The sequence below is a fragment of the Scyliorhinus torazame genome, chromosome 2, assembly GCF_047496885.1.
Source record: "Scyliorhinus torazame isolate Kashiwa2021f chromosome 2, sScyTor2.1, whole genome shotgun sequence".
Lineage (NCBI taxonomy): Eukaryota > Metazoa > Chordata > Chondrichthyes > Carcharhiniformes > Scyliorhinidae > Scyliorhinus > Scyliorhinus torazame.
This window is the reverse complement of record NC_092708.1, coordinates 251391101-251418127: the sequence shown is the minus strand read 5'-3', so window position 1 is coordinate 251418127 and position 27027 is coordinate 251391101. Positions and strand designations below refer to the sequence as shown.

At 49.7% G+C, this 27027-nt stretch overlaps 1 protein-coding gene across 2 annotated transcripts in view; it reads left to right on the top strand.

The window, feature by feature from the left end:
- LOC140397269 (bcl-2-modifying factor-like) overlaps positions 1-27027 on the top strand; it is a 162564-nt gene that overhangs the window by 69541 nt on the left and 65996 nt on the right. The window contains exon 4 of one of the 2 annotated variants that reach the window (XM_072486143.1): positions 12804-26874. The exons of the other annotated variant lie outside the window; for it this stretch is intronic. Within the exon in view, the coding sequence (XP_072342244.1) occupies positions 12804-12917 (114 nt within the window). The 3' untranslated portion in view covers positions 12918-26874. Of the gene's footprint in view, positions 1-12803; positions 26875-27027 lie in introns of those variants that run through there. 2 annotated transcript variants of the gene reach the window in all.

Sequence of the window (27027 nt, the reverse complement as noted above, 5' to 3'; positions counted from 1 at the left end):
CTCCTTTTCAACCGAGGAGTGGCGAATTTCAGAAGCATGGAGAGTACGGGAGAAGAAAGCCACGGGCCTTCCCGCTTGATTGAGGGTGGCCGCCAGAGCTACGTCGGACGCATCGCTCTCGACCTGGAAGGGGAGGGACTCGTCGATGGCGCGCATCGTGGCTCTTGCAATGTCTGCTTTGATGCGGCTGAAGGCCTGGCGGGCCTCCGTCGACAGGGGGAAGGTTGTGGACTGGATCGGGGTCAGGCTTTGTCTGCGTAATTGGGGACCCACTGAAGAATAGCTGAAGAACCCGAGGCAGCGCTTTAGGGCCTTGGGGCAGTGAGGGAGGGGGAACTCCATGAGGGGGCGCATGCGCTCAGGGTCGGGGCCTATGACTCCACTTCGCACTACGTAGCCTAGAATGGCTAGACGGTCGGTGCTGAACACGCATTTATCCTTATTGTATGTCAGGTTAAGGATTTTCGCGGTCTGGAGAAATTTGCGGAGATTGGTGTCGTGGTCCTGCTGGTCATGGCCGCAGATGGTGACGTTATCCAGATACAGGAACGTTGCGCGTAAGCCGTACCAGTCAACCATTCGGTCCATCTCTCGCTGGAAGACCGAGACCCCGTTCGTGACACAGATGGGAACCCTTAAAAAGTGATAGAGCCGCCCGTCTGCTTCGAAGGCAGTGTACTGGCGGTCATTATTACGGAGGGGTAGCTGGTGGTAGGCAGACCTGAGATCCACCGTGGAGAAAACCTTGTATTGCGCAATCCTGTTCACCAGGTCAGCTATACAGGGGAGAGGGTACGCGTCCAGCTGCGTAAACCTGTTGATGGTCTGACTATAGTTAATGACCATCCTATGTTTCTCCCCGGTCTTTACCACCACTACTTAAACTCTCCAGGGACCGTTGCTCGCTTCGATGACCCCTTCCCTCAGCAGCCTCTGGACCTCCGACCTGATAAAGGTCCGGTCCTGGGCACTGTACCGTCTGCTCCTGGTGGCGGCGGGTTTGCAATCCGGGGTGAGGTTCGCAAACAGGGAAGGCGGGTCGACCTTAAGGGTCGCCAGGCCGCAGACAGTAAGGGGGGGGTATAGGGCCGCCAAATTTAAAAGTCAGGCGTTGCAGATGGCACTGGAAATCCAGCCCAAGGAGGGTGGCTGCGCAGAGGTGCGGCAGGATGTACAGGCGGAAATTGTGGAATTCCCTGCCTTGGACAGTGAGGTTCGCTCAGCAGAACCCCTTTATCTCCACCGAGTGTGACTCGGAGGCCAGGGAGATCCTTTGGTTTACGGGATGGGTGGCAAGAGAACAGCGCCTTACCGTGTCAGGGTGAACAAAGCTTTCCGTGCTCCCAGAGTCAATCAGGCACGACGTCTCGTGGCCGTTGATGGAGATCGTCGTTGTAGCTTTCGCAAGCGTCCGGGGCCGACTCTGGTCCAGAGTCACCGAGGCCAGCTGAAGTATTGGAGAGTTCTGGTCGGGCAGCATGTAGTCGGCTGTGCTGGGGGCCTGGGGCCCCATCCAAGATGCCGTCACCCAGGGGTCGCACATGTTGTCCGGGGATGAAGAAGATGGCGGCGGTGAGGGACCAAATGGCGGCACCCACACGTCCAGCGTGGTGTCCGGGCGGAAAAATGGCCACGCCCGCGGGTCGCACGTGGCCTTAGGATAGGGGGTGGCGGTGAGCGCTGGGCGGTTGGGGCCTTAAAGGGGGGTTGCCGATAGTCGCTGGAGACCGCGGCCACGGCGCGGGCCCGGCAGACCCCCACATAGTGGCCCTTATTGCCGCACCCTTTGCAGGTGGCGGTGCGGGCCGGGCAGCGCGGGCGGGGATGATTCGCCTGCCCGCAGAAGAAACAGCGGTGTCCGGCGGCGTTAGCGGGCCGTCTCGCTGCGCAGGCTTGCGGGGTCAGGGGGAAGGTCTGAGGGGCTGCCGCTATGGGGTGCCACGCAGCCCAGGGGGCCGCCGCGCGATCGGGAGCAAAGGACAGCGCGTTTTTATAGGCAACGTCCATGGACCCTGCCAGGGCCCGTGCCTCTGCAAGTCCCAGAGTGTCCATTTCTAGGAGCCTTCGGCGGATATCGGGGGAGGTCATACCTGCCACAAAAGCATCCCTGATCAAAAGTTCCGTGTGCTCGTTCCCCGAAACTGGCGGGCAGCCACAGTTTCGGCCCAGCACCAGCAGCGCCCGGTAGAAGTCTTCCAACGTTTCCTCAGGGCTTCGCCTCCTAGTCGCCAGCAGGTCACGAGCGTAGACCTGGTTCATAGGGCGGATATAATGTCCTTCTAGCAGCTCGATCGCAGCAGCATAATTCGCTGCCTCCTCGATAAGAGGGTAGATCCCAGGGCTGACCCGTGAGTGTAGGAGATGCATCTTTTGTCCTTCTGTGGGGGTGTCGGCGGCCGTGTCGAGGTAGCCCTTAAAGCACGCCAGCCAATGTTTGAAAATAGCAGCAGAGTTGTCCGCGTGGGGGCTGAGCTGAAGGCACTTCGGTTTGATACGGAGAGCCATCCTTTCAACTGAAGTTGTAGCAGATTAAATTGATGTGTAATCAATTACTCTCAAGACAAAGTGATTCATAACTGAAGGCTTTAATCTGCTAGAACTCTTCCCCAGCAGCTTCGATACAGAAAGTGAAGGATGCTGGGATGGCACCGGTTCTTATACTCCGCCTCTCAGGGCGGAGCTATGTACATCAGCCAATGGTAGACTCCTGGGTCTAACCTATGGTCATCCACCTCTCAGGTACCGCAATACCTGGTACTACCACAGGGAGGGAATTGGGTACTTTAAATTTACTTTTAAAAGTACAATGGAATCACTGTTGTCACGCAGGAAAACATGGCAGAAAGTATTTAATGAACATTTTTTTGACAATGGACAGTCACAGAGGACTTTGAAAGAAAATATACCACCCCTCCCCCAATCCTCCCAAAATCTCAATGTTGTGGGACTCACTCAGAGCCACTGTTCGGAGAATCGAAGCCAGCCGAGAATTACTGAGCCCCAGGTGACCTGTGAGTCTGCAGTCTGGCCCCTCCCCCCAACCACCTCAGCCCGTGGGCAAGGGTACAGAGCATGGGGTAAGTGAGCTCCCTGTGACATCAGGGCTGGTAAGGGGGAGGTGATGGGGCCTGGTCGATTTTTAAGATGACGGGAGAGCCCAGTGCCCATGTTCTGAGGGAGCCACTGAGCTGTGGGATCCTTCTGTGCTTCAGGCTGCTTTGTTTAATCGAGTGCACGTTCTTATCATCAGTGGGCCTCAGTGGCTGCTCTTACACAACAATGCCTTTGTAAGTGAAGCGTGCAGCAGTTTAGCCCAGTGGTGACTGATCCTGTCTGCCTGTCTTGTCTTTGTTTATATGCTGCTCTATATTTAGGGACTGAGTCACCACTCCAGCTGCCAGCATGACTCGCTCGAGACTACCCACACCAACTTGCATCCCCATCGGTGTATGGACATGGCCACTCCCGCAGAGATAAATGCCTGGGGGTGAGGCGTGTGGGGGCAAACCCACTGTAAACTAGGGGTCCTCAAGAAATGCTGTGCTCCATCCACCAGTGTCTTGCTGATTCCCTTCCCCATGCATGCCCGAGACGGACCTCTCTTTAACCCTTTGATTGCTGGCACACTAAAGGTGCCGCAGTTCAAAAGGTTGCTGCTCCAAGCTACAATTGCATAGGGCTCTGCTCGTCTCCAGGTGAGGATTGGGGGGGAGCGGGGTGAGAGGTGAGGGAGATGAGGAGGGTGGAGGGAAGGACGACAGAGGGGGAGCAGTGGGACACGAGGTGAGGGAAAGGGGAAGGATTTGGAGACAGGGGGCTGGAGGAGAATGATGGGGAGACATTAGGATAGGTGGGGGATCAAGTAAGAATGGAGCCTGGGTAGCCCGAGAGGTGGGGGCGAAAAGGAGTGGGTGGGAGGATGGGGAGAAAGGAGTGGTGTGGGGAAAAATGGGAGAGGAACTGGAATGGGAAGAAAAGGGATGGACAAAGGATGGGGGGGGAGAAGGTAATGGGATGAAATGGGAAAGGAGGTGGGAGGAGGTTAGAGCTGCAAGGAGGGGGAATTGAGCCCCCTGTCACCGCACCAACCTCCGTTTCAAACATATTGCAAGGCAGTTTAGCCCATTATTCATTGCCCTCAAGCTGGGACCATGGGTTAAGTTTCAGGATTGTTCCCCCATTTCTGAAACTTGTCCCCCGTCTCCAGTGCATCTTGCACTGCCCATCGTTCCCTACCCCTCGATGGGTGAGCAACTGTGGACCTTGCAACCTGCAAAATCAGTGGGTGAGACATAAACTCTGCCCTGGTGACGCAAACTCAGCCCTCAGCAGAGGACTCATCTCCATCCACTCCTGCACAAAAACTGCGTGAGTCATGCAGGTTTCAACCCATATGATGATACCATATGACCATAGGAAATAGGAACAGGAGGAGGCCATTCAGCCCTTCCAGCCTACTCTGCATTTAATATGACCATGGCTGATCTAACACTCGCGACACCCACTTTCCTGCCTTCTCTCCGTAACCCTTAATTCCCCTATGGGTTGGGTCCCGAAGGTTGGTCGGTTGGTAAAAATGGGTCCCCGAAAAAAAAGGTTTGAAGATCACTGTGTTACATGAGTGCAAATTAGTAGCCGTGTACAACAGTTACTGCAATTCAGACGATAGCCTGAAGGGACAGTGCGACACATGTGGAGAATGGCACTGTGACCATGGCTGGCGTGACCCATGTAATGACTGGCACCATGACCATATAGCTACTGTGATGACACCCCAACCCTTTAAATGAAGCAGAGAGCAAAGTCAGTCAGATGTATGTGGATGTTAAATCTGTGCAAAAGAATTATTGCGAACGCTGTACTCCCACTTGAAAAGGAAGTGTTTGTTGTTTTTCTTTAAATCAAAGTCTCCTCACTGATGGAAGTGATGTCCGTGTTCTATAGTGCCTCAGGCAGTCGGGGGGGGGGGGGGGGGGGGGGCGGAAGGGTGGGGGAGGCAGGCTTGTTTGTCACTGGTGCGTTAGCACCTGTAACAGTGTTACCAGTGAATGTTTGTGCACATAAAGATTCACTGCGAACCTTAACTCCGCAATGCAAGGTCTCTGAAAGTGTTTTGCCCCCCTTAGGGCAACTGTCGACTCACCTCACTCCCTCTCGTGTGGCTGATTCGAGCTGTCCGAACGTCAGTTAACCCCTTGCTTACCTGAAGGGTCGTATTGGACTCGTGAACGACGAAGGCGTGGAACGTGAGCTTATCCATAGCTCTGCTGCCTGTATCCTAACTTGCACTGTCCCTTCTACCCACGTACCCCATACCCATCGGTTTCCTCCCATAAGTCCCGAAAGATGTGCTGTTCGGTAAATTGGACACTCTGAATTCTCCCTCTGTGTACCCGAACAGGCACCGGAATGTGGGGACTAGGGGCTTTTCACAGTAACTTCATTGCAGTGTTAATGTAAGCCTACTTGTGATAATAGTAAAGATTATTATTATCGCAATGCTGTGCATGTGATCTCTCTGTGAGCTAGTTGTGTCAAGATGCAGTAGTCAGTTTCTTAGTGAACTAAAAGAAAGTGTGTTCTAAAGCTTTTGCAATGTGTCTATTGGCACTCAAAACAGCTGGCTTAATTTTCAGGGATTCTACGGGCGCGATTTGGCGGTCTCGTCGCGCCGACTTGGTGTCAGGATGATGTCATTGAATCATGCGAGGGGCCTCTTGCAAGAATTGCGATGCTTGAAATGCCTCGTGAAATCCACCAAAATCCCGGATGTCATAGTGGTCTGGATCTGACCCTCATTAGGCTCATTTAAATATGTGTTCACGGGATTCTCCTGGCACCCGGGACCTAACGGTCAGGCCTCGGAGACCTTGCCAGGGCGTTGTTCAAATTGCTTTCCACAAACGTGGACCAGTCATAATGTCACCTGGAGGGGTACCCCAGGCCATTCGAGACCCCGGGTGGTCGCCGGGCAGGGTGTCCTTGCATGGTGCTATGGTGGCACTGCCAGGCAGGCAGGGGCACTGCCTGGGTGCCAGGTTGGCAAGACCAGGGATCAGGCTGGGTAGGCCTTACCAGATGGGAGGGGGGAAGGGGTGATCCCGGGGACCTCCATGAGGTTGGGGGGAGGGAAGGGGGGTGATCAAAAACCTGGGTGGGGAAGGGCCTGAAAAGGGGGGTGGGTTTAAGATCAGGCAGCCAGACAAAAAGGTGCCCTGATCTGTGAGGAGCCTTTTCTGCTGGGATCGCCAGCAGGAAATGACTTGTGCGCCATTGGCAGCGAGAAACTCCCCAAGGCCAAAAATAAACGGCAAGGTTCCATTGAATGGCGGGGTATTTCTCAGCACTGCCGTCACCATGAAACACCCCGCTAAACGCGCCCAAATCCAGACATAGATTTTTTTTCCATTGAGTCACATCCCTCAAGGACCTGTCTAGTGTAGGAAACATCTTGCTAAAAACAGGCACCCACCCGACCCGCCATAAGATGAGCACACGCCCTGGATGAAGTAATTACTTTCTGGACTGGTCTCCGTCGATCTGCCCAATCGGAAGACGAGCAGCAAGAGAGCCTCAGCAATGCCACTGGGAAAGATGTCGCCACTGAGGCAGGTTGGTGACTGGGATGACACCTCAACGTGGAGGCCACCATGGAGCAGGCCCTAGCCAGATAGGCCCCTCGGATTGGAGGAAAAACCCCTCTGTTGGAAGTCTTTGGGCTACGAGTGTGGCCTGTCCTGCATTGGCTCCAATGCCTGGACCCGGCCTGCCAGAGGGGGCTACCTCCTTAGAAGTGGTGACCTTTGCATAAGGTGTAGGGATGTTGCACTGGTGATAACAAAATTGCTTCTAACTGGGGCCTTCAATATCATAATTTCCTGCCCACATTTATGGTGGGGGCAACCAATCTGGTTCCTCATTGATTCCTGGGAAACTTGCCCGGCGACGAGAAGGTGTGGTGAACCATCCCTTATTTTACCAGTCTCTCCATTACCTCCAACCCCATCTGCAGGGTTGGGAAAATCCAGCCCACAGGTGCTGTTTGCTTCCCAAATGATGTTGAATAACTCAAACGTGAGAGAATGTGAGTTAAACGGTTCGAGGTGGGAGGTCATGAGGTGAAACCTTCAAGACTATTCTCAACCAGGATTGAAATGCCAAGCCTCTGATGCCTTTGTCCCAACATCAGTCAAGAGAAGATTTGATGTTAACAGGGACTTTTAATTTAGAGGAGCGAGCCTTACAGAATCGCTTCCCGTTGAGGGGTTGAGATGAATAACATTGAGGTTTGTTTTGACTGCGAAATGTTTTGTAACACTATCACAGATTAGCTCCACAGAACGCTTGGCACCAGACCAAGTTTCGCAAGAGTCAGCTTTCTGGCGATTTCCTTCAGAATGATCACACAGTCATCAAGCTCAGAAGGAGGCCATTCGGTTCATTATGCCTGTGCTAGCAATTTGAAAGATCTATCCATTTCTCGTCAAGTGCCATCCACAATGTTTTCACAGCCATCCTCCTTCAAACCAGCTCTAGAAAGTTGGTCATGTCACTTCTAACAATCTATTAGAAAGGGGGAAACGTCTATTTAATGCTTCCAATGATCCCTTGGGAATTCCAAAGAGAGCTTCACATCCGATGAAGTACTTCTGAAGCGTAATCACTGTTGTATAATAGGGGGTCGAACAAGTTCCCACAGTGATGTAAAAAAATATAAAGTTAGAGTACCCAATTATTTGTTATCCAATTAAGGGACAATGGATGATGTGTTGGGGGGTTGCTGGTTGGTGTGTTGGGGTGTTGGTGAGTGGTGTGTTGGGGGGGGGTTGATGAGTGGTGTGTTGGGGGTGATGAATGGTGTGTTGGGGGGGTTGATGAGTGGTGTGTTGGGGGGGTTGATGAGTGGTTTGTTGGGGGGTTTGATGAGTGGTGTGTTGGGGGGTGATGAGTGGTGTGTTGGGGGGGTTGATGAGTGGTGTGTTGGAGGGTTGATGGTTGGTGTGTTGGGGGGTTGATGGGTGGTGTGTTAAGGGTTGATGGGTGGTGTGTTGGGGGGATGATGAGTGGTGTGTTGGGGGGTGGATGCGTGATGTGTTGGGGGGGTTGATGAGTGGCGTGTTGGAGGGTTGATGGTTGGTGTGTGGGGGGGTTGATGAGTGGTGTGTTGGGGGAGGTTGATGAGTGGTGTGTTGGGGTGTTGAGTGGTGTGTTGGGGGGATTGATGAGTGGTGTGTGTATATGGGGGGGGTGACAGGTAGTGTGTTGGGGATTGATGAGTGGTGTGTTGGGGGGTTGATGTGTGGTGTGTTGGGGGGGTTGATAAGTGGCGTGTTGGAGGGTTGATGGTGTGTGGGGGGGGTTGATGAGTGGTGTGTTGGGGGGGGGTTGATGAGTGGTGTGTTGGGGTGTGATGAGTGGTGTGTTGGGGTGTTGATGAGTGGTGTGTTGGGAGTATTGATGAGTGGTGTGTTTATATGGGGGGGTGACAGGTGGTGCGTTGGGGATTGATGAGTGGTGTGCTGGGGGGTTGATGTGTGGTGTGTTGGGGGTTGATGGGTGGTGTGTTGGGGGTTGATGAGTGATGTGTTGGGGTGTTGATGAGTGGTGTATTGGGGTGTTGATGAGTGGTGTATTGGGGGGTTGATGTGTGGTGTGTTGGGGGTTGATGAGTGGTGTGTTGGGGTGTTGATGAGTGGTGTATTGGGGGGTTGATGTGTGGTGTGTTGGGGGTTGATGTGTGGTGTTTGGGGTGTTGATGAGTGGTGTGTTGGGGGGGTTGATGAGTGGTGTGTTGGGGGGGTTGATGAGTGGTGTGTTGGGCGGTTGATGAGTGGTGTGTTGGGGTGTTGATGAGTGGTGTGTTGGGGAGGTTGATGAGTGGTGTGTTGGGGTGTTGAGTGGTGGTGTGTTGGGGGTTGATGGGTGGTGTGTTGGGTTGATGGTTGGTGTGTTGGGGGGTTGATGGGTGGTGTGTTGGGGGTTGATGAGTGGTGCGTTGGGGGGATGATGAGTGGTGTGTTGGGGGGTGGATGCGTGATGTGTTGGGGGGGTTGATGAGTGGCGTGTTGGAGGGTTGATGGTTGGTGTGTGGGGGGGTTGATGAGTGGTGTGTTGGGGGAGGTTGATGAGTGGTGTGTTGGGGTGTTGAGTGGTGTGTTGGGGGGATTGATGAGTGGTGTGTTGGGGGGGTTGATGTGTGGTGTGTTGGGGGGGTTGATAAGTGGCGTGTTGGAGGGTTGATGGTGTGTGGGGGGGGGTTGATGAGTTGTGTGTTGGGGGGGGGGTTGATGAGTGGTGTGTTGGGGTGTTGATGAGTGGTGTGTTGGGGTGTTGATGAGTGGTGTATTGGGGGGTTGATGTGTGGTGTGTTGGGGGTTGATGAGTGATGTGTTGGGGTGTTGATGAGTGGTGTGTTGGGGTGTTGATGAGTGGTGTGTTGGGGGGTTGATGTGTGGTGTGTTGGGGGTTGATGAGTGGTGTGTTGGGGGGTTGATGTGTGGTGTGTTGGGGGGTTGATGAGTGGTGTGTTGGGGGGGTTGATGAGTGGTGTATTGGGGGGTTGATGAGTGGTGTGTTGGGGGGATGATGAGTGGTGTGATGGGGGTGATGAGTGGTGTGTTGGGGTGTTGATGAGTGGTGTGTTGGGGGGGTTGATGAGTGGTGTGTTGGGGGGTTGATGAGTGGTGTGATGGGGGGTTGATGTGTGGTGTGTTGGGGGGTTGATGAGTGGTGTGTTGGGGGTTGATGGGTGTTGTGTTGTGGGGTTGATGGGTAATGTGTTGGGGGGTTGATGGGTGTTGTGTTGTGGGGTTGATGGGTAGTGTGTTGGGGGGGTTGATGAGTGGTGTGTTGTGGGGTTGATGAGTGGTGTGTTGGGGGTGTTGATGAGTGGTGTGTTGGGGGGTTGATGAGTGGTGTGTTGGGGGTGTTGATGAGTGGTGTGTTGGGGGGTTGATGAGTGGTGTGATGGGGGATTGGTGTGTTGGGGGTTGATGGGGGTTGTGTTGTGGGGTTGATGGGTCGTGTGTTGTGGGGTTGATGGGTGTTGTGTTGTGGGGTTGATGGGTAGTGTGTTGGGGGGGTTGATGAGTGGTGTGTTGTGGGGTTGATGAGTGGTGTGTTGGGGGGTTGATGAGTGGTGTGATGGGGGATTGGTGTGTTGATGGGTTGATGGGGGTTGTGTTGTGGGGTTGATGAGTGGTGTGTTGGGGGGTTGATGAGTGGTGTGATGGGGGATTGGTGTGTTGGGGGTTGATGGGGGTTGTGTTGTGGGGTTGATGGGTAGTGTGTTGTGGGGTTGATGGGTAGTGTGTTGTGGGGTTGATGGGTAGTGTGTTGTGGGGTTGATGGGTGTTGTGTTGTGGGGTTGATGGGTAGTGTGTTGGGGGGGTTGATGAGTGGTGTGTTGGGGAGGTTGATGAGTGGTGTGTTGTGGGGTTGATGAGTGGTGTGATGGGGGATTGGTGTGTTGGGGGTTGATGGGGGTTGTGTTGTGGGGTTGATGGGTAGTGTGTTGGGGGGTTGATGGGTAGTGTGTTGGGGAATGATGGGTAGTGTGTTTGGGGGTTGATGAGTGGTGTGTTGGGGGGTTGATGAGTGGTGTGTTGTGGGGTTGATGGGTGTTGTGTTGTGGGGTTGATGGGTAGTGTGTTGGGGGGTTGATGGGTATTGTGTTAGGGTGTTGATGAGTGGTGTGTTGGGGGGTTGATGAGTGGTGTGTTTCATAGAATTTACAGTGCAGAAGGAGGCCATTTGGCCCATCGAGTCTGCACCGGTTCTTGGAAAGGGCACCCTACCCAAGGTCAACACCTCCACCCTATCCCCATAACCCAGTAACCCCACCCAACACTAAGGGCAATGTTGGACACTAACGGCAATTTATCATGGCCAATCCACCTAACCTGCACATCTTTGGACTGTGGGAGGAAACCGGAGCACCCGGAGGAAACCCACGCACACACGGGGAGGATGTGCAGACTCCGCACAGACAGTGACCCAAGCTGGAATTGAACCTTGGACCCTGGAGCTGTGAAGCAATTGTGCTATCCACAATGCTACCATGCTGCCCGGTTGGGGGGTTGATGGGTGTTGTGTTGTGGGGTTGATGAGTAGTGTGTTGGGGGGTTGATGAGTGGTGTGTTGGGAGGGTTGATGAGTGTGTTGGGGGGGTTGATGAGTTGTGTGCTGTTGGGTTGATGAGTGGTGTGTTGGGGCGGTTTGATGGGGGTTGATGGAAGGTGTTTGCGTTGGGGCGGGTTGATCGGTGCTGTGTTGGGGGGTTGATGAGTGGTGCGTTTGGGGGTTGGTGGAAGGTGTTTGCGTTGGGGCGGTTTGATGGGTGGTGTGTTGGGGGTTGATGAGTGGTGTGCTGGGGGTTGATGAGTGGTGTGCTGGGGGTTGATGGAAGGTGTTTGCGTTGGGGCGGTTTGATGGGTGCTGTGTTGGGAGGTTGATGAGTGGTGCGTTGGGAAGGTTGATGGGTGGAGTGTTGGGGGGTTGATGGGTGGTGTGCTGGGGGTTTGATGATGGTGTGTTTGGGGTTGGTGAATGGTGTGTTGGGGGGGTTGATAAGTGGTGTGCTGGGGGGGGGTTGATGGGTCGTGTGCTGGGGGGGGGGGTTGATGGTGCAGCCGTAATGTAGGAAGGAGAATCGTTTTCAGTTGTGGGGCGAGATTCTCCGACCCCCCGCCGGGTTGGAGAATCGCCGGGGGCTGGCGTGAATCCTGCCCCCGCCGGTTGCCGAATTCTCCGGCACCGTATATTCGGCGGGGGCGGGAATCGCGCCGCGCCGGTTGGCGGACCCCCCTCCCCCCCGGCGATTCTCCGGCCCAGATGGGCCGAAGTCCCGTTGCTGGAATGCCTGTCCCGCCGGTAAGAGAGGTTGTTTAATCCACGCCGGCGGGACAGGCATTCCAGCAGTGGGACTTCGACCCATCTGGGCCGGAGAATCGCCGGGGGGGGGGGCGGCCCGGCAACCGGCGTGGCGCGATTCCCGCCCCCACCGAATATCCAGCGTGGATTAAACCACATCTCTTACCGGTGACACAAGGCGGCGCGGGCGGGCTCCGTGGTCCTGGCCGGGGTGATCTGGCCCCGGGGAGGTGCCCCCACGGTGGCCTGGCCCGCGATCGGGGCCCACTGATCCGCGGGCGGGCCTGTGCCGTGGGGGCACTCTTTTCCTTCCGCCTTCGCCACGGTCTCCACCATGGCGGAGGCAGAAGAGACCCCCTCCACTGCGCATGCGCGGGGATGCCGTGAGCGGCCGCTGATGCTCCCGCGCATGCGCCGCCCAGAGATGTCAGTTTTGCGCCAGCTGACGGGGCACCAAAGGCCTTTCCTGCCAGCTGGCGGGGCGGAAATCAGTCCGCCGCAGGCCTAGCCCCTCAAGGTTAGGGCTCGGCCGCTCAAGATGTGGAGGATTCCGCACCTTTGGGGCGGCGCAATGCCAGTCTGATTCGCGCCGTTTTTGGTGCCAGTCGGCGGACATCGCGCCGATTGCGGAGAATTCCGCTCGTGATGTCAATGTGAATTAATATGCAGTGATGCTCATTATCTGGAATATCTGCCCCTTCCTTCAAAACTACCCACTACCCCCCGACCTCCTTCAATGTCATCCGAAATGCCCGTGCGACATGGAACTGTGTTCCCCAATAAAAAATGATACCAGTGTTTCGCCATTTGTGTTGAATTTAAAACAAGTGTATTTCAAAAGCTGTTGAAGTGCTATGTGACCTGCATTCTCTCTTCTGCTATATGCCAATGTTTTACCATTCTTCACAAAGAATTTTATTCTTCTTCCACAGCATAACAGGAATGAAAATCGCGTAGACCATCCCTTCTGGTGGCGGCTTTTGCTCCTCCTGTTTACTTTGATCTTTGACCCGGAAGAGAATGTGGAGCCCGCAGGGCAGAGGTGAGGCCCAACCTCCCCATTCTCCCCTCCAGCTGTGCAACCCTGCATTGAAAATCTATGGTGAATGGCACTAAACGAGGGAACAAAACCACGGGTTTGAAGACACACACCGCTGGTCGGATGGTGTTACCTTTTTAAAAAATATACAGTGGAAATGGAGCTTGGATTCGCAGAGACCTCCAGTAGAAACTTGCTGTCCACCACCATGTGTTGTCCATCCGCTACCAATGCCTCATCTTCCAAGGGCCGGACTCCTGATAAACCCGTCAACTCTGCAAAGAATGTATTCTACTTCTTTCCTTCTGTTCCTTCCAAGCCTCAACAAAACAAAGAATCATGTGAACAAAAACACAAATGAAAATGAAAATCGCTTATTGTCACAAGTAGGCTTCAAATGAAGTTACTGTGAAAAGCACCTGGTCGCCACATTCCGGCGCCTGTTCAGGGAGGCTGGTACGGGAATTGAACCGTGCTGCTGGCCTGCCTTGGTCTGCTTTAAAAGCCAGCGATTTAGCCCAGTGTGCTAAACCAGCCCCAGCACAAGTAGACACAAGCACAGCGGCAAGAAGAAAAAAACAAAATGGAGACATCTTATCACTCATCAAACCATTAAAGCCGCACCAAATAGTTTTTAATACTCGAGTGAAGCAAATGTCACTGGATTCCCAATGCTGGTTACGTGCAATCCCTTAGAGGTTCACCATGTGTTTTCTATCTTCCATTTTCCCTTAATCAAGTGACCTCTCTGAGAACTAGATTATTTCTCCTGGAAGGGCCAAGATTGGGGTGCCTTGAATTTTTGTGCCCAAACTATGTTGTGACCACTTTTGGGATTAGAACTTTGCTGAGTGAGTACTCTCCAGCAGGCTGCTTTTTCCTAGACTGACCACACAAGCCCAAACAGAGGACTGGACCCCATTCCTGACCAATTTCCTCTCCCCTTTAGAAGTCAATTCTAGTTTTGGATAAAAATGAAAAATATTGCAGAGCAATGACCGTTTCTCTGATTTGTGCTTCAGTCATGAGGGGGGAAGTTGCATGTTATGTGGAATGGAGGGAGGAGAGGGAACAAGAATCAGAGAGCGCAAATGTGCTTGGAAGCAGTTGAGTCAGAAATTGTGTACTCGTCCCCAGCCACTCATCCTCTCTTCCCTTCTGACCAGGATGAATTCAATAGACCTAGATGATACAGCACAGAATGAGACCGTTTGGCCCATAGTGCTCATGTCTTCCCTTTGGAAGAGCTATCCAATGTGCCCTGCTCCCCGTGCGCTTTCTCTATAGCCTTGTTTTTTTTAAAGTATTATCCAATTCTCTTTGAAAAGTGACCATTGAATTTGCTTCCACCCACCACCTTTTCAGGTCGTAACAACGCCCCCCATGTAAAACAAATGCTCCTCTTCTCCCCTCTGTTTATTTTGCTAATTATCCTAAATCTGTGGCCTCTGCTCACTGACCATCCTGCATTGGAAAACTGGTTTCTCCATTTTTAATACATAAAACCCCACATCTCTATTAAATCTTGCCTTATTCATCATTATCAAAGATTACTGATCATTGCGGGCGAGGGGGGGTTGAGAGAGATTATGGCTTTACGATTCAATCTGAATAGCACTCCATTCCAATCCTTAAGTGAGAGCTCTTCTTTCTCTTTCGCTGCAGTTTGTCTTCATTCACTAAAGGTCTTGAACTGCGTGGGGAGGGTACAGCTCTACAGGTGCTCCCTGGTACATCACCTCAAGGCTCTTTATAAACGTGAATGATGTCAGGTTATTCAGGCACAGTGCCTTTGTCAAGCCAAGTCCTGCCCTCATCCACCCTCAACTTTCAGCAGGCATTGCTTTTTAGCAGCCGGGATCAGGGATCATGGATGAAGATCCCCTTCTAAGCCGAGGGCCACCGAACCTAAGATCAGCTAACACAGCATAGGCAAGAATTGAACCTGGGATTGTATGAAGCTTCCCTATTGACTGTAATAACTCGTTGAGCTATTTAGAGAGCTCGAGAGCACTTGTATCCACAGAACCACTGAGACACATACTTCTCCTTCCCATCCACTTCCAATTTCTACCATACCTGTTCATTGATGGGGATCTGAGATTCTTGGAGCCCAAGCCAAGTCCTCGGGACACTGCAAAATCCTCTCTATTTCCGGTGAAGATTGAAAATTGATCAGAGGTTGGTGGCTGATGCCAGGTTGCACGCATTGTGCCGCAGGGTGTTCTTCATCTGGTGTAGCGGGAGATCTCCAGTGCCCAGGCCTATACAGAGCTGCCCATCACTGGGGCCATGGTCAGAATCTCCAGTGTGGCCTGTGCTCTTGGTCCCTGTTGGCTTGAGGAGAAACATCTCGAGGTTCCCAACCTACGTCCGCAAACAGGTTGGCATAGCTAACACCAGTCTTAACGATCCCATTCCCGACAGCAAACCATTAAACTCTACCAGTACGGTGCTTAAAAAGTCCCTTTCCACGAACACTTTGGTAGAACCATGAACACTTTGGTCTTCATGAAGGAATCCTGGAAGCTGACAACCAATCTTTTGTGGAATGTGGACATTGCTAACAAGGCCAACATTTGTTGTCCATCCCAAATTGCCCTTGAGCTGAGTGCCTTGATAGGCCATTTCAGAGGGCAATTAAGAGCCAACCACATTAATGTGGGCCTAGAGCCACATATATCCATGAGCACCATTTGAGGCCTTCCGTGCCCACTGGGAACCGCAGGAACCGGGGTGCTTTATTGACCTTACTCACATTTTAATTTGATGTTTTTAAGTTTCATTTGTGATTTGGTTTTTTAAGGCAGCTTCCCTTTAAGGGGCTGCCTTTTTAAGTTATCCCTCAGTTTATTTAATTTAGTTTCATTAAAATAGTTGGAGCCACAAATAGGCCAGACCAGGAGATTTCCTTCCCTAAAGGACATTAATAAATCAAATGGGTTTTTATGATAATTAATGATGGTTTCATGGTTACCTGAGATGAACTTTAAATTTGAGGTTTTATTTGCTGAATTTGAATTCTACCAGTTGCCGGGGTGGGATTTGAACCTACGTCCCCAGGACAGTCATAGCCTAGGCCTTTGGATTATTAGTTCAATGACAATTACCACTACACCACCGTCTCTCCTTCATTGATTGATGTAAGCACTAAATTAAACAAGGGACTGGTACTGAAGCCATTTTGCCAGCACAAAGGATCAGGCCAGTGGTAGGTCAATTATTAAACAAAATCTTTTGATGCGATCTGTCATCAATGACACTGCCAGCATCCATAGCCTCAGTCCTGTATTGCTTTGGCTGCATGCACCATTGTGAGAGCCTCCTGTTCACAAACTGGCTGCTGCCATTTCCTATATTGCAACTTTAACCATGGCTAAAATATCCCAGCCCTTCGCGATGGCGGGATCATCCAGTCCTGCCAATGGCAATCCCCTGAGACCAGTTCCTTGGTGGCAGAGAATACGGGGCACGCTAAATCCCATAGACTTCAGAGGGACCAGAAGATCTGCCGCCTGCCAATGGCTTGCCACCTCCGCTACCGGAAAATACGTCAGGATGCTCCTGTCCCGCCGATGTCTAGGGCATTTTGCGTGGCTCTCCCATCCTGTCATTGGGGAACCTGCCACAGGGGATCGACTTTGGCGGGACCCTACTGGCGGGAAGGGCCGGAAAATTCCACCCTATATTTTAAAAGTATTCCTATGGATGTGAAAAGCTGAGGAATGTCCTCAGGTTGTTGAAAGGCATCAGATAAATGCAAGCCTTTTATTTTAAAGGGGTTTGGGCCATTTGGAACGTGGGGGAATGGTTTTGAAACCAAAGTTCCCAGATTTGCTGATCGAAGTCCAAACCCCTCATCGAGAAGTTTACTGAAAAGCTTTCACCTTAAAGGGAAAATTATTTCCTGAAGGACTGAAGTAATCTTGAATGCCACCATTATAATTGGGATTGTTGCAGTGGCTCTATACAGTTGACCATTTTCATCTCGTCCTGTGCGGCCCACATAAGTGAATGCGAGTCAGCTAGCCAACCACAGAGTGCTGTAGCCCCACCCACTTTTCTGCTAGTGACCAAATTCCGCTCCCTGATCCAAGCTCACCAAGACTAATTCCAAAACCCCAACTACCGCCTCTTCAAAGTGGCTTTGTTTACCAATATTTCTTGCTTATTCACATCATCCACGCCACAGAACAATGTTGAGGGGGGAGAATGGGTGTTGGGGTGAGGATAAAGGAAAGGAAGGTTGACAGTTGTCACCAGTACCACATGTTAACCAGCCATCAGCTGCAGGCCCGCCTGAGGTGGGTTACGAACACACGTGCCAGAAAATGAATTAGGAGCAGGAAGAGGCCGTTCGGCCCCTTGAACGTGCCCCGCCATGTGATAAGATTACCATTGATCTGATTGTGGCTTTTACTCCACATCTGTGTACCTGTGATAACCTTTGCCTCCCTTGTTAGTACAGAATTTATCTACCTCCTGCCTTTGAATTATTCATAATAATAATAATAATCACTTATTGTCACAAGTAGGCTTCAATGAAGTTACTGTGAAAAGCCCCTAGTTGCCACATTCCAGCACCTGTTTGGGGAGGCCAGTACGGGAATTGAATCCATGCTGCAGGCACTGTTCTGCATTGCAAGCTAGCTATTTAGCCCACTGTGCTAAACTAGACCGTGCCTCCATCACTCTTTGGGGAAGAGAGTTCCAAAGACTCATGACCCTCTGAGAGAAAAAAATTCTCCTCATCTCCATTGTAAATGGAAGACCCCTTACTTTTAAACTGTATCCCCCTGCTCCTAGTCCATCCCACAAGGGAGTATTTGCCCTGTCAAATCCCTTCAGGATCTTTCAACAAGGTCACCTCTCACTCTCCTAAACTCCAACTGAACTGTCAGCCTGTCCAACCTTTCCTCATAAGATAACCCCCCCCCCCCATCCTAGGCATCAGTCGAGTGAACCTTCTCTGAGCGGCTTCCAACACATTTATATCCTTTCTTAAATAAGGAGACCAAAACTGTACACAGTACTCCAGATGTGGTCTCACTACTGGGGCAAAACATCCTTACTTTTAGATTCCATTCCCCTTGCAATAAAGGAGAGAATTTCATTTGCCTCCTACATTTTGTTTGCCTCCTACCAGCATCACCAGTTCCATAAATCTCTTCATGTTTGATCAGTTGATATGTGACCTGTAGCCCTTGACCTGTGACCCATTACATCATATCTAATGTGGATTGGCTCAATAGTAAGATATTAAAGAGTAATGAATTAATCATTCATTACCTACTGGCTGTTGATTCAGGTTACTCATATTACAGCTAGTTATGAGATCATCAGAGCTAAACCTGGTGTAATTATATTGCCCTCAATTCAGGTGCAGACTGAGTTGCCACCACTGTGGTAATGTACCTCTCTCTGCTATATTTACAGCAACTTTTACAATTGTTGTTTGAGTAAATCAAAGAGTTTTATTAGTGAAAGAAGAGTAATAAAGATGTAATGAAAGACTCCAGCTATTTTAATTAGTAGACTCTGATCTGGCACGGCAGGAAGCAGTAACTCTGAGCTGCTTCCTTGTCACTGAAGCCTGCCAGTCGCAATTAATGCCTGACTTTGAATGCTTAAACTCACGCTACCTCTTGCACGCATTTTCTCCATCTTTCTTTGTCACGGGTTTTCTCTTTCCCTGCACCGCCCCCCCCCCCAGCCCTTTTTCATCCATCTCATCCCATCTTTTATCTCGTTCTACCCATTTCTTGCTGTCTTATCCTGCACCTTTGTGCCTCATTTGTTCTCTTTCCCATTTGTTCACTCTGCATTCCTCTCTTCTCTTTCATTCCTCCGTGCTTTTTCACTCAATCTGTGCAATTGGGTTTATTTTTCTCTCTTCCTTCTCAATACCTTGTTCAACTTTCTCTATCTTAATCGTTCACTCCTACCCCCCCCCCCCCCACACCACATCCTTAAGAAAGCAGAACCCTTTGAAGCCTGAAGTTGAATAGTTGGTTGTTGAAAGGAAAGATTTGCATTTATATAGCGCCTTTCATGACTACACGGCATCTCAAAGTGCTTCAATGTTACATGATTCTTGGAGTTGGAGCAGCAAGGTGCCTGCTTGCACTTTGCTCTTTGGCAGCACTTCCAGTTTGGGAATTTGAAAGGCAATGGCTGTCCTCACAGGTTGAGGTGCAGGTCAGTGGACAAATGGTGAATGCTGCAGTGGCCCAACGGGCGGAATGGCCGACTACTGTTACTAATGTTTATACATTACCCATCCTTTAGAACTGGCCAAAATCCTTGAGATTATTTGCATACAAACCTACGAACAAGGGGCCCCTCGAGTCTGCTCCGCCATTTATTAAGATCGTGGTTGATCTGACAGTAACCTCAAATTTGCATCCCATCCACGCCCGATAACCTTTCACCCCCTTGGTAACCAAGAATCTATCCACCTCTTCCTTAAAAACTCTGCTTCCCACCAACTTTTCAGTCGGGACTTTCATTCACAACCCTCTGAGAGAAAGAAATTCTCCTCATCTCCATGTTAATGGGTGACCCCTAGATTTTCCCGCAAGAGGAAACATCCTCTCCACATCCACACTGTCAAGTCCCCCTCAAAATTCTGGAAGAGTCAACCACATTGGGCCTGGAATCACGTGTTGAACAGACCAAGTAAGGCCAGCAGATTTCTCTTCTTCAAAGAACTTAAGCAAACCTTTAATGAGTTTTTAATGACAACCCAGAAGCTTCCCAATCACTATTACTGGTACCAGCTTTTTAATTCTAGATTTGATTTCATTTATTGAATTCCTTGAGTTACCACGTGTATTCGAACCCACGTCACCAGATCGTTCGTTCGGGCTTCTGGATTACTTGTCTAGTAGCACAACCATGAACAAGGGGGTTTGGCACTTGTGTGAATCGCTCCTTTAGGGAGCCGGCACAGACATGACAGCCTGAATGGCCTCCTCCTGTGCTGTACCAATGCCTCTGCCAAGCTTAGCTCAGAAGGACGAGGTAGACTGACGAGAGATGAAGCATTCCACCGTGTTGAGGTCCTGTGATAGGAAGAGTAAGACCATGCAATGAAGTTTGCTGGCAACAGAGGGGAATGTAGGTGGGGAAACAAGAATAGGTAGCAACAACAGCGAGGTTACTATATCTCAAAAGATGCAAATAGACATACATGATCCATGTGTACAGATACCTTTACACACATTCATACAGGTTAATGGGACTATCCTTTTAGTGAACCATTTTATGGTTTCTCCATCAAAATTTCCCCCTCTGGGTAAGATAGAAGTGACACCCCCCCTCCCCCAACCCTCCGTTGACACTTGACCCTACTGAGACTCTGAGCAAGGAGTTGCAACATTTGCTCGTGAGGAACGGGAAGCGAAGCAAACACTGGTACTTTACCGTCCCGGCGCGTTTTGTGGGTGCAGCCTTTTTACAAAAAGAAAAGTGAAGAAATGTTTCCTGCAATCTTTGTACGCTGAGCCAGCTAACATAGAAAGACTGCCTCAAGAATGGGCAACTGATAAGGAGCTGCATAGAATGCTCGTCGCAGACTGCCTCAGTTAACCTTGTAAAAAGCGCAGGGGATCTCCCGTTTGTTTCTGTAATTTATTCTGTATAATTTATTTTGTGGATTACCGGTCTTGTCTAGTTTTTCTACTGTGCAATTTCTTTGCATTTCATTGAGGTTGGCTGTGCCAGCCCGAATGGAACAGGCCAATTTGATCACATGCTGAAACTGGCACCTTAGGAATTGGCAGAGGAGGACAAGTGCCCAAACGGTTGTGAGAGGGAGGGGGGAGAACAAGCCACCTGTAATAATGCAAGCGTGGCTATTATATACGTTGGACAAATGATGCCTCCTCTCTGAATCACAGTCAGATCCCCAGTGTCATAACTGCTCGCTGTGATGTGGTGCATCTTTCATCGAGATGCCGCCACCCATGACTTCTCAGCCCCCTCCCCACCCAGTTGCCCTCTCTACAGAGATCTGAATGATGGTCTAGTCTGGGGAAGGAGCATTGAGGTTCCTTCCCTTATGAATGTTTGTACAGAAAAGGACTGACTTCATAAGAGAAACATTAGGTCTCACATGGCCTAATGTTGGGAGGTGAGCTTTCACTTCTGGTTTCAACAAGTCAATGTATCATCCATTGTAGCATACCCTCTTTTCCCTGGGTTTGGGAGTTCAGTAATCATCACAGAAGAGTGGTGTAGGAACTTTATAACTAACTTTCAACAGGACACCACTCGGATCGGGTTAAGGAAGAAGAGAAGTGGGAGGCACAGGACGTGTGGTTCGTTACTTTGAACAGGTAGTTATGTATGGACTCTCCACTCAGTAGAAACCAAAGCAAACTTTCCTGCTGCCAAGTCCCTCCTGGAGGAGCCTCTCTGCTCCGCAAATACTGACACCAATCGGCAGATCCTAACTTGCACAATGACCTTACAATTGTCGATTTGCCCAGCAGCTAGTGAGCGAGAGAGGGGCAATCCACCACGACCATCACCACAGCTGTGAAGACGTGGGCGTCACCATCATGTCCCAAAGTGAGCATGGTTTTAGGGTGAACTCAGACGGACATTTCAATCTCCGCATCCGATGTCTGGTGAAATACAAGTTCCCCGGGTGCCATTTTCTTTTTTGTTGTTGTATGTCTTAGGAAATCTGCTTCTCTTCCTTGTCAGAGTTTCTCGATCAAACTACTTACATGTCGACTACTTAAAGGCTGTTGGTCGAAGGCTAGCCCAAGGTTGGCTCATACAGACCCAGGCTGTCACGGGAAGGCAGTCAAACAGGCCCAATTTCATCGTCTGTAAGCCCTCAGCACGGAAGTGCACCTTATTCAGGCCTCTCTCAGGGGAATTGTAAGATGTAGTGTTGTTTGGGGGGGGGGGGGGTGGATGCTTGGGGAGGGTACACAGTTTCTGCATCTACTTGACAGTGTTTAGATAGTGACTGATCATGTACATAGGCTAAAAACAATCATTCCATACAAACACACACAAAACGTGGGATAGGCTTAAAGATCACATACAAAGAATATGGCCCATGGTTCCTCAGACCAGTTAACTATATAATCAGGCATTCAGAACCAGCTGGGTTGTGAATATAATAATTAAAGTGCGGAGCCTGAACTCCGACCATCCGATGATATGGTCAGAGAAGGAGCAAGTTATGAGGTTAAGGATTGACGGTGGAACAGTAGTTATGAGAGGAAAGAGACTCTCAAAGTGGTTGGATTAAGATTATCAGAGGGCTGTATAGAAAGATCAGTCTTCTTTCTCCATTCCCATTCTGACTGTTAAATCAAATGAATTTTGGTTCCTGCTTTTCAAGAATGGAAAAGGTGGCATGAATTTGTGATTTCAGTACAGAGTGTTTTGAATAAGATTAATGATCTGGTTGATGGCATCACTGGCCAGGCCGACATATTAATTGCCCATCTCTAGTGGTGCACAGAGGTTGGCGATGGGCCTTCTTCTTGAACCATTGGTCATGGTTTGACACAACTGCAGTGGCATGCTGATTAACTCCAGAGCTCGGGTCAGAACCAACCATATTGTTGTGGGAGCTTGCCATTTTCTGTTCAGGTTGACAATCACGTTTATGGATTTTCCTCTCCTCGGCCTTTGAAGGTGTGAGGCAAGATTTGGATAGGGTTTAAGAGGGCCAAGACCGGAACAGGTCGCTGGTCTGTCACCAGGAATGTCTCGCCTTGAGGGGCACCATTCCATATCAAGCACGGCTGCATCTCTCCTGGTCTTACCGCCAGCCATTGGTGTGTTTGGAAGGATTTTGCAGGTTAACACACTCAACCTGTTTGACCGTGTTTTGACCACACCTTCCTGGGCAATTAAACCTTGGGGTGGGACTCGAACCCAAAGCTTCTGGCTCAGAGGCAGGGACACCACCCACTGCGCCACAAGACCTCAACTGCATGGTAATCAGCTATAATATGGCTCCTTGTTGCCATTCCATCTTAGGCCAGTGACATAGTAAGGAAGTTGAAGCGACGCTTTTCCTGGTACACAGGGCTTAGCTCTGAGCCAAAGTATCTGCCCATCGTTGAGGTAATGAGTGGAACTCCAACTTGGCAGTCATTGCAGATTAATTGACCGTAAGACTTACATGACGATAAGCCTGTTGTGTGCGGGTCATGACTGATATAATACAAGATGTGGGATTTTCCCATCTGCCCCTCCTGCAGCCTGCCAGGAATCTTTGTATGTGATCTTTAAGTGACAAGGGTGCTGGTTCCTTTCATCACACGGGTTCTCTCAAAGTAATTGGCTTATGAAAGGGCACATCTTTCTCCATCACCTTTGAGAAAGCTCCCACTGTAATGTTAGGTTGGGGGCTGAGGTACGGGACAGGAATATACAAACACGCACTGGAATGTCATTTTTTTGTATTATTGTATAGTTTTTTTTTCTTTTTTCTGAAAGGCTTTTTATTTTCTTGGCCTTTCAAAAGAATTGTGGTTTGTACAGCGTGATTTTGTGCTTTATAGGTTTCAAGCTTGTCTGCTTCTGTGCCCAATGAATTCTGTGACTCCTGAGGAGATTTTCCTCGAGATGTAAACGCCATCAAACCTTCTGTACCAGCAGATGACAATCGCCCGGCTCCCACGACAAACCGTACGGACTTATCCACCTCCAGTGGAGAGCTGGGGCTATAGAAGTATCCCTAACATTAAGAATGTTGACTGTCCTGCCCAGGGTTGAGAGGTCAGGTTCACGGACATTTGCCTGACAATGTGTCGATGTGGGCTTGAGGGTTTTAAAATCTCTTAAGTCCTCAAGGGGGCCCTTAAGTATCCTATGGTGAATTGTGAGCTGGGTCACTTCATAGTCAGCCAGGGGGATTGGGAGCTCTTTCTTCAGGAGCACAAGATGATCACAGCCATGATGGCCCATGAGAAATAAAACACTCCTCATCAGCCCAGACCCTGAACTCTCCATCCAGTTCTCTTTTCCAGAGACTTGGCTTTCTTGTTGAAGGAAAAGTGGAAACTGGAAGGGGAAAGGTCTGGGTGGACGACATTGCAACAAGTAGCTTCTGACAAGGATGGTTAGTAAGCAGCGAGGGGTTAAAATAACTGATTTCCCATTATGAGCAACAGGCTCTCCTTTATCAGCATCCTGTTTACCAACCCTACACCACTCTAACCTGTGAACTTTGGTGCAGGATTTGTTTATGAGGTCTCAAAGTTACTCATGCCTCTTGATTATGTGTTATAGCCAGCGACACTGCTTCTTACTGACAGATCCATGTGGTCCCATGGTCTCACTGCCTCAAATCCTGGGAGAAAGAATACTGTTATATGACTCTAATAATGTATTTCAGAGTCTTTTTAAAAAAAAATTTAGAGTACCCAATTCATTTTTCAAATGAAGGGGTAATTTAGCATAGCCAATCCACCTAGCCTGCACATCTTTTGGGTTGTGGGGGTAAACCCACTCAAACACGGGGAGAATGTGCAAACTCCGCACGGACAGCGACCCAGAGACTGGATCGAACCTGGGACCTTGGCGCCGTGAGGCAGCAGGGCTAACCCACTGCGTCACCGTGCTGCCCTTTATTTCAGAGTCTTGAGGTGAGCCTCTGAGGTACATTATTATTTCATTTTATTGTATTATTCACCTCATTGAACATGGGGAAGGGGGGAGGGTGTTGTCGACATCCTAGCTCCTGACACCATTGTGAAACTGGGTGAGCCTCCCATCTGCGACGAGATAAAATCAGACGGACCCAAAGAAGCTCAGCCACAGTCATGAACTGAAAAGAATACGCTGTCCAATTCAGCTTCTCTTGGCTTGGGCTGAATGTCGGAGGAGGTGGTAGCTAGATTCCACATAAAACACCAAGGTATGGATTATGGATATTGGAGCCCAATTTCTTGGCCAACATTCGCCCCTCAGCCTACAATAACAACCACTTGCAATGATATAGTGCTCTCAACGTAGCAAAACATGTTAAGGTGCTTTGCAGAAGTGTTTCCAGACAAAATGTTAACAGCTTTAAAAACAGATTGACTGGTCACTTTGTGGGAGCTTGCTGTGTGTAAATTGACTGCACGGCAGCATTGACTACATTGTGAAGTACTTTGGGGTGTCCCGAGGATGAGAAAGGTGCTGTATCAATGCAGGTTCTTTTTCATGAGAACTCTAATCCCTTAATCCCAGTCTCATTTGCTGACACTGAACACGCAATCCTGTGATTCTGCCATGATGAAAAGATTTTAACAATGTCAACATAGGAAACATGTTCTCACAATCCAATGCACCTAAAGCCCCCTTAATTGGATGAGTTGGGGGGTTTGGATGTTAATTACTTGTACTGTGGTTGAGCTTGACTGGTAAAAGTAGTCTGCGTAACCAAGTGAAGTGAGTGCCGTAAGCAATAAACCTTCCTAAGGCGACACGGTGGCGCAGTGGTTAGCACTGCTGCCTTATGGCAATGAGGTCACGGATTCAATCCTGGCCCTGGGTCACCGTCCATGTGGAGTTTGCACATTCTCCCCGTATCTGCGTGGGTCTCACCCCCACAACCCAAAAAGATGTGCAGGTTAGGTGGATTGGCCACGCCAAATTGCCCCTTAATTGTAAAAAATAATGGAGTACTTTAAATTTTAAAAAAGCACTAAACCTTCCTGCATATTTTCTTGTGAATATTATACAATTTTCCATTGCACAGTTTCAGTCTTTATTTAGCAGGAGGTAGGGTTGCCACTCTGATTGGATATATCCCAGCAGGTTTCAATACATATATTTTAACCTTCAAAATCCCCCTCCCCCACACAGCCAGCAGTGGTCTGGTGACACACCCATTTTTGTAATCCAATGCTTTACTGAAGCAAATTATTATCCACTTAGATCATTCTTATCTGTCAGTCAAATACCCTTCTATCCATCTCCAATATTTTTAATAACTGAAAAGCTAAACTAATATAGGCAAGCGATCTGACTGCTCACAGCACTCACTGCCTCCTTTCCTTGCCCTTGTACAGAAAATAGTTTCTCATTCTCCTGCATTAGAGTGATTGGCATCTTGTAAATACGAAGGTCATTGGGTTTCCAAATGTAGGAATAAGAGGCCATTCAGCCCCTCGAGCCTGTCCTGTCATTTAATCAGGTCATGGTTGATCTGTAGGAAAACTCCCATCTACCCACCCTGGTTCCATAACCCTTAACCTGCCTCCCAAAAACCCATCAATATCAACCTTGGCATTTTCAATTGACCCCCAGCCTCAACTCTTTTGACAGAAATGGTTATTTTCCTTCCTGAAGTTAAAATTCAGAGTTATTTCCAGGAGTTTGAGTTTGGGAACAGAAGCAGATGTGTGAAGTTATGACCCATCAAGGACTGATCTTGTTGCTTCTCTATTCAGGGCAGTGAATGGATAATGATCTTGTACATATGGCACATGGCAGATTCCTGCCTCCACACACTGGGAAACTTACATTAATAGGACATGGCACAGCACAGACCCACGTGACCTACTCAGCTAAAACTGGCCAGTGGGCTTTGTGTCTGTGTACTTGATTTTAATTTGATTCTCTCGTTTCCCAGATAACAATCCATTCTTTGCTGGAACTGCTCCAAGTTGTCTTTTTGTTTTCTGTTTATGTATATTTTTCCCCACAGTCTTGAAAGGAAGTCTTGAAAACTCCACAATCCCAGTCAACAACATAGAGACCCAGTGATAATGTAGCATGGTTTAGAACAAACACCTTGGGTATTGTGTGTGTTATTGAGACTGGGGGAAGTGCACTCAGTAACTGTAAATAGCTGATATTGGGAGCTGATTTTCTCTTTGTGCAATATGGCTGTATATTGAAGCTAGACTCCTCTCCTTTGTAAGCTTATGGGTTCCGTTTTATGTTTGTAAAGTATTTGTAAACTTTTGTTTCTAATAAAACCTATTGAAGTATAACAGTTGATGTCTTTTTGCCTTGACACATTGGAAGGCATTTTCATTCCATTGATTCTGGGTGGCGCCAATGTACGTAATTTGGTGGCGGGGTATTTAATTAGGGAGGAGGGCAGCAGATGGATGTCACAACCTCGTCGGAGGTCACGGGTCCGG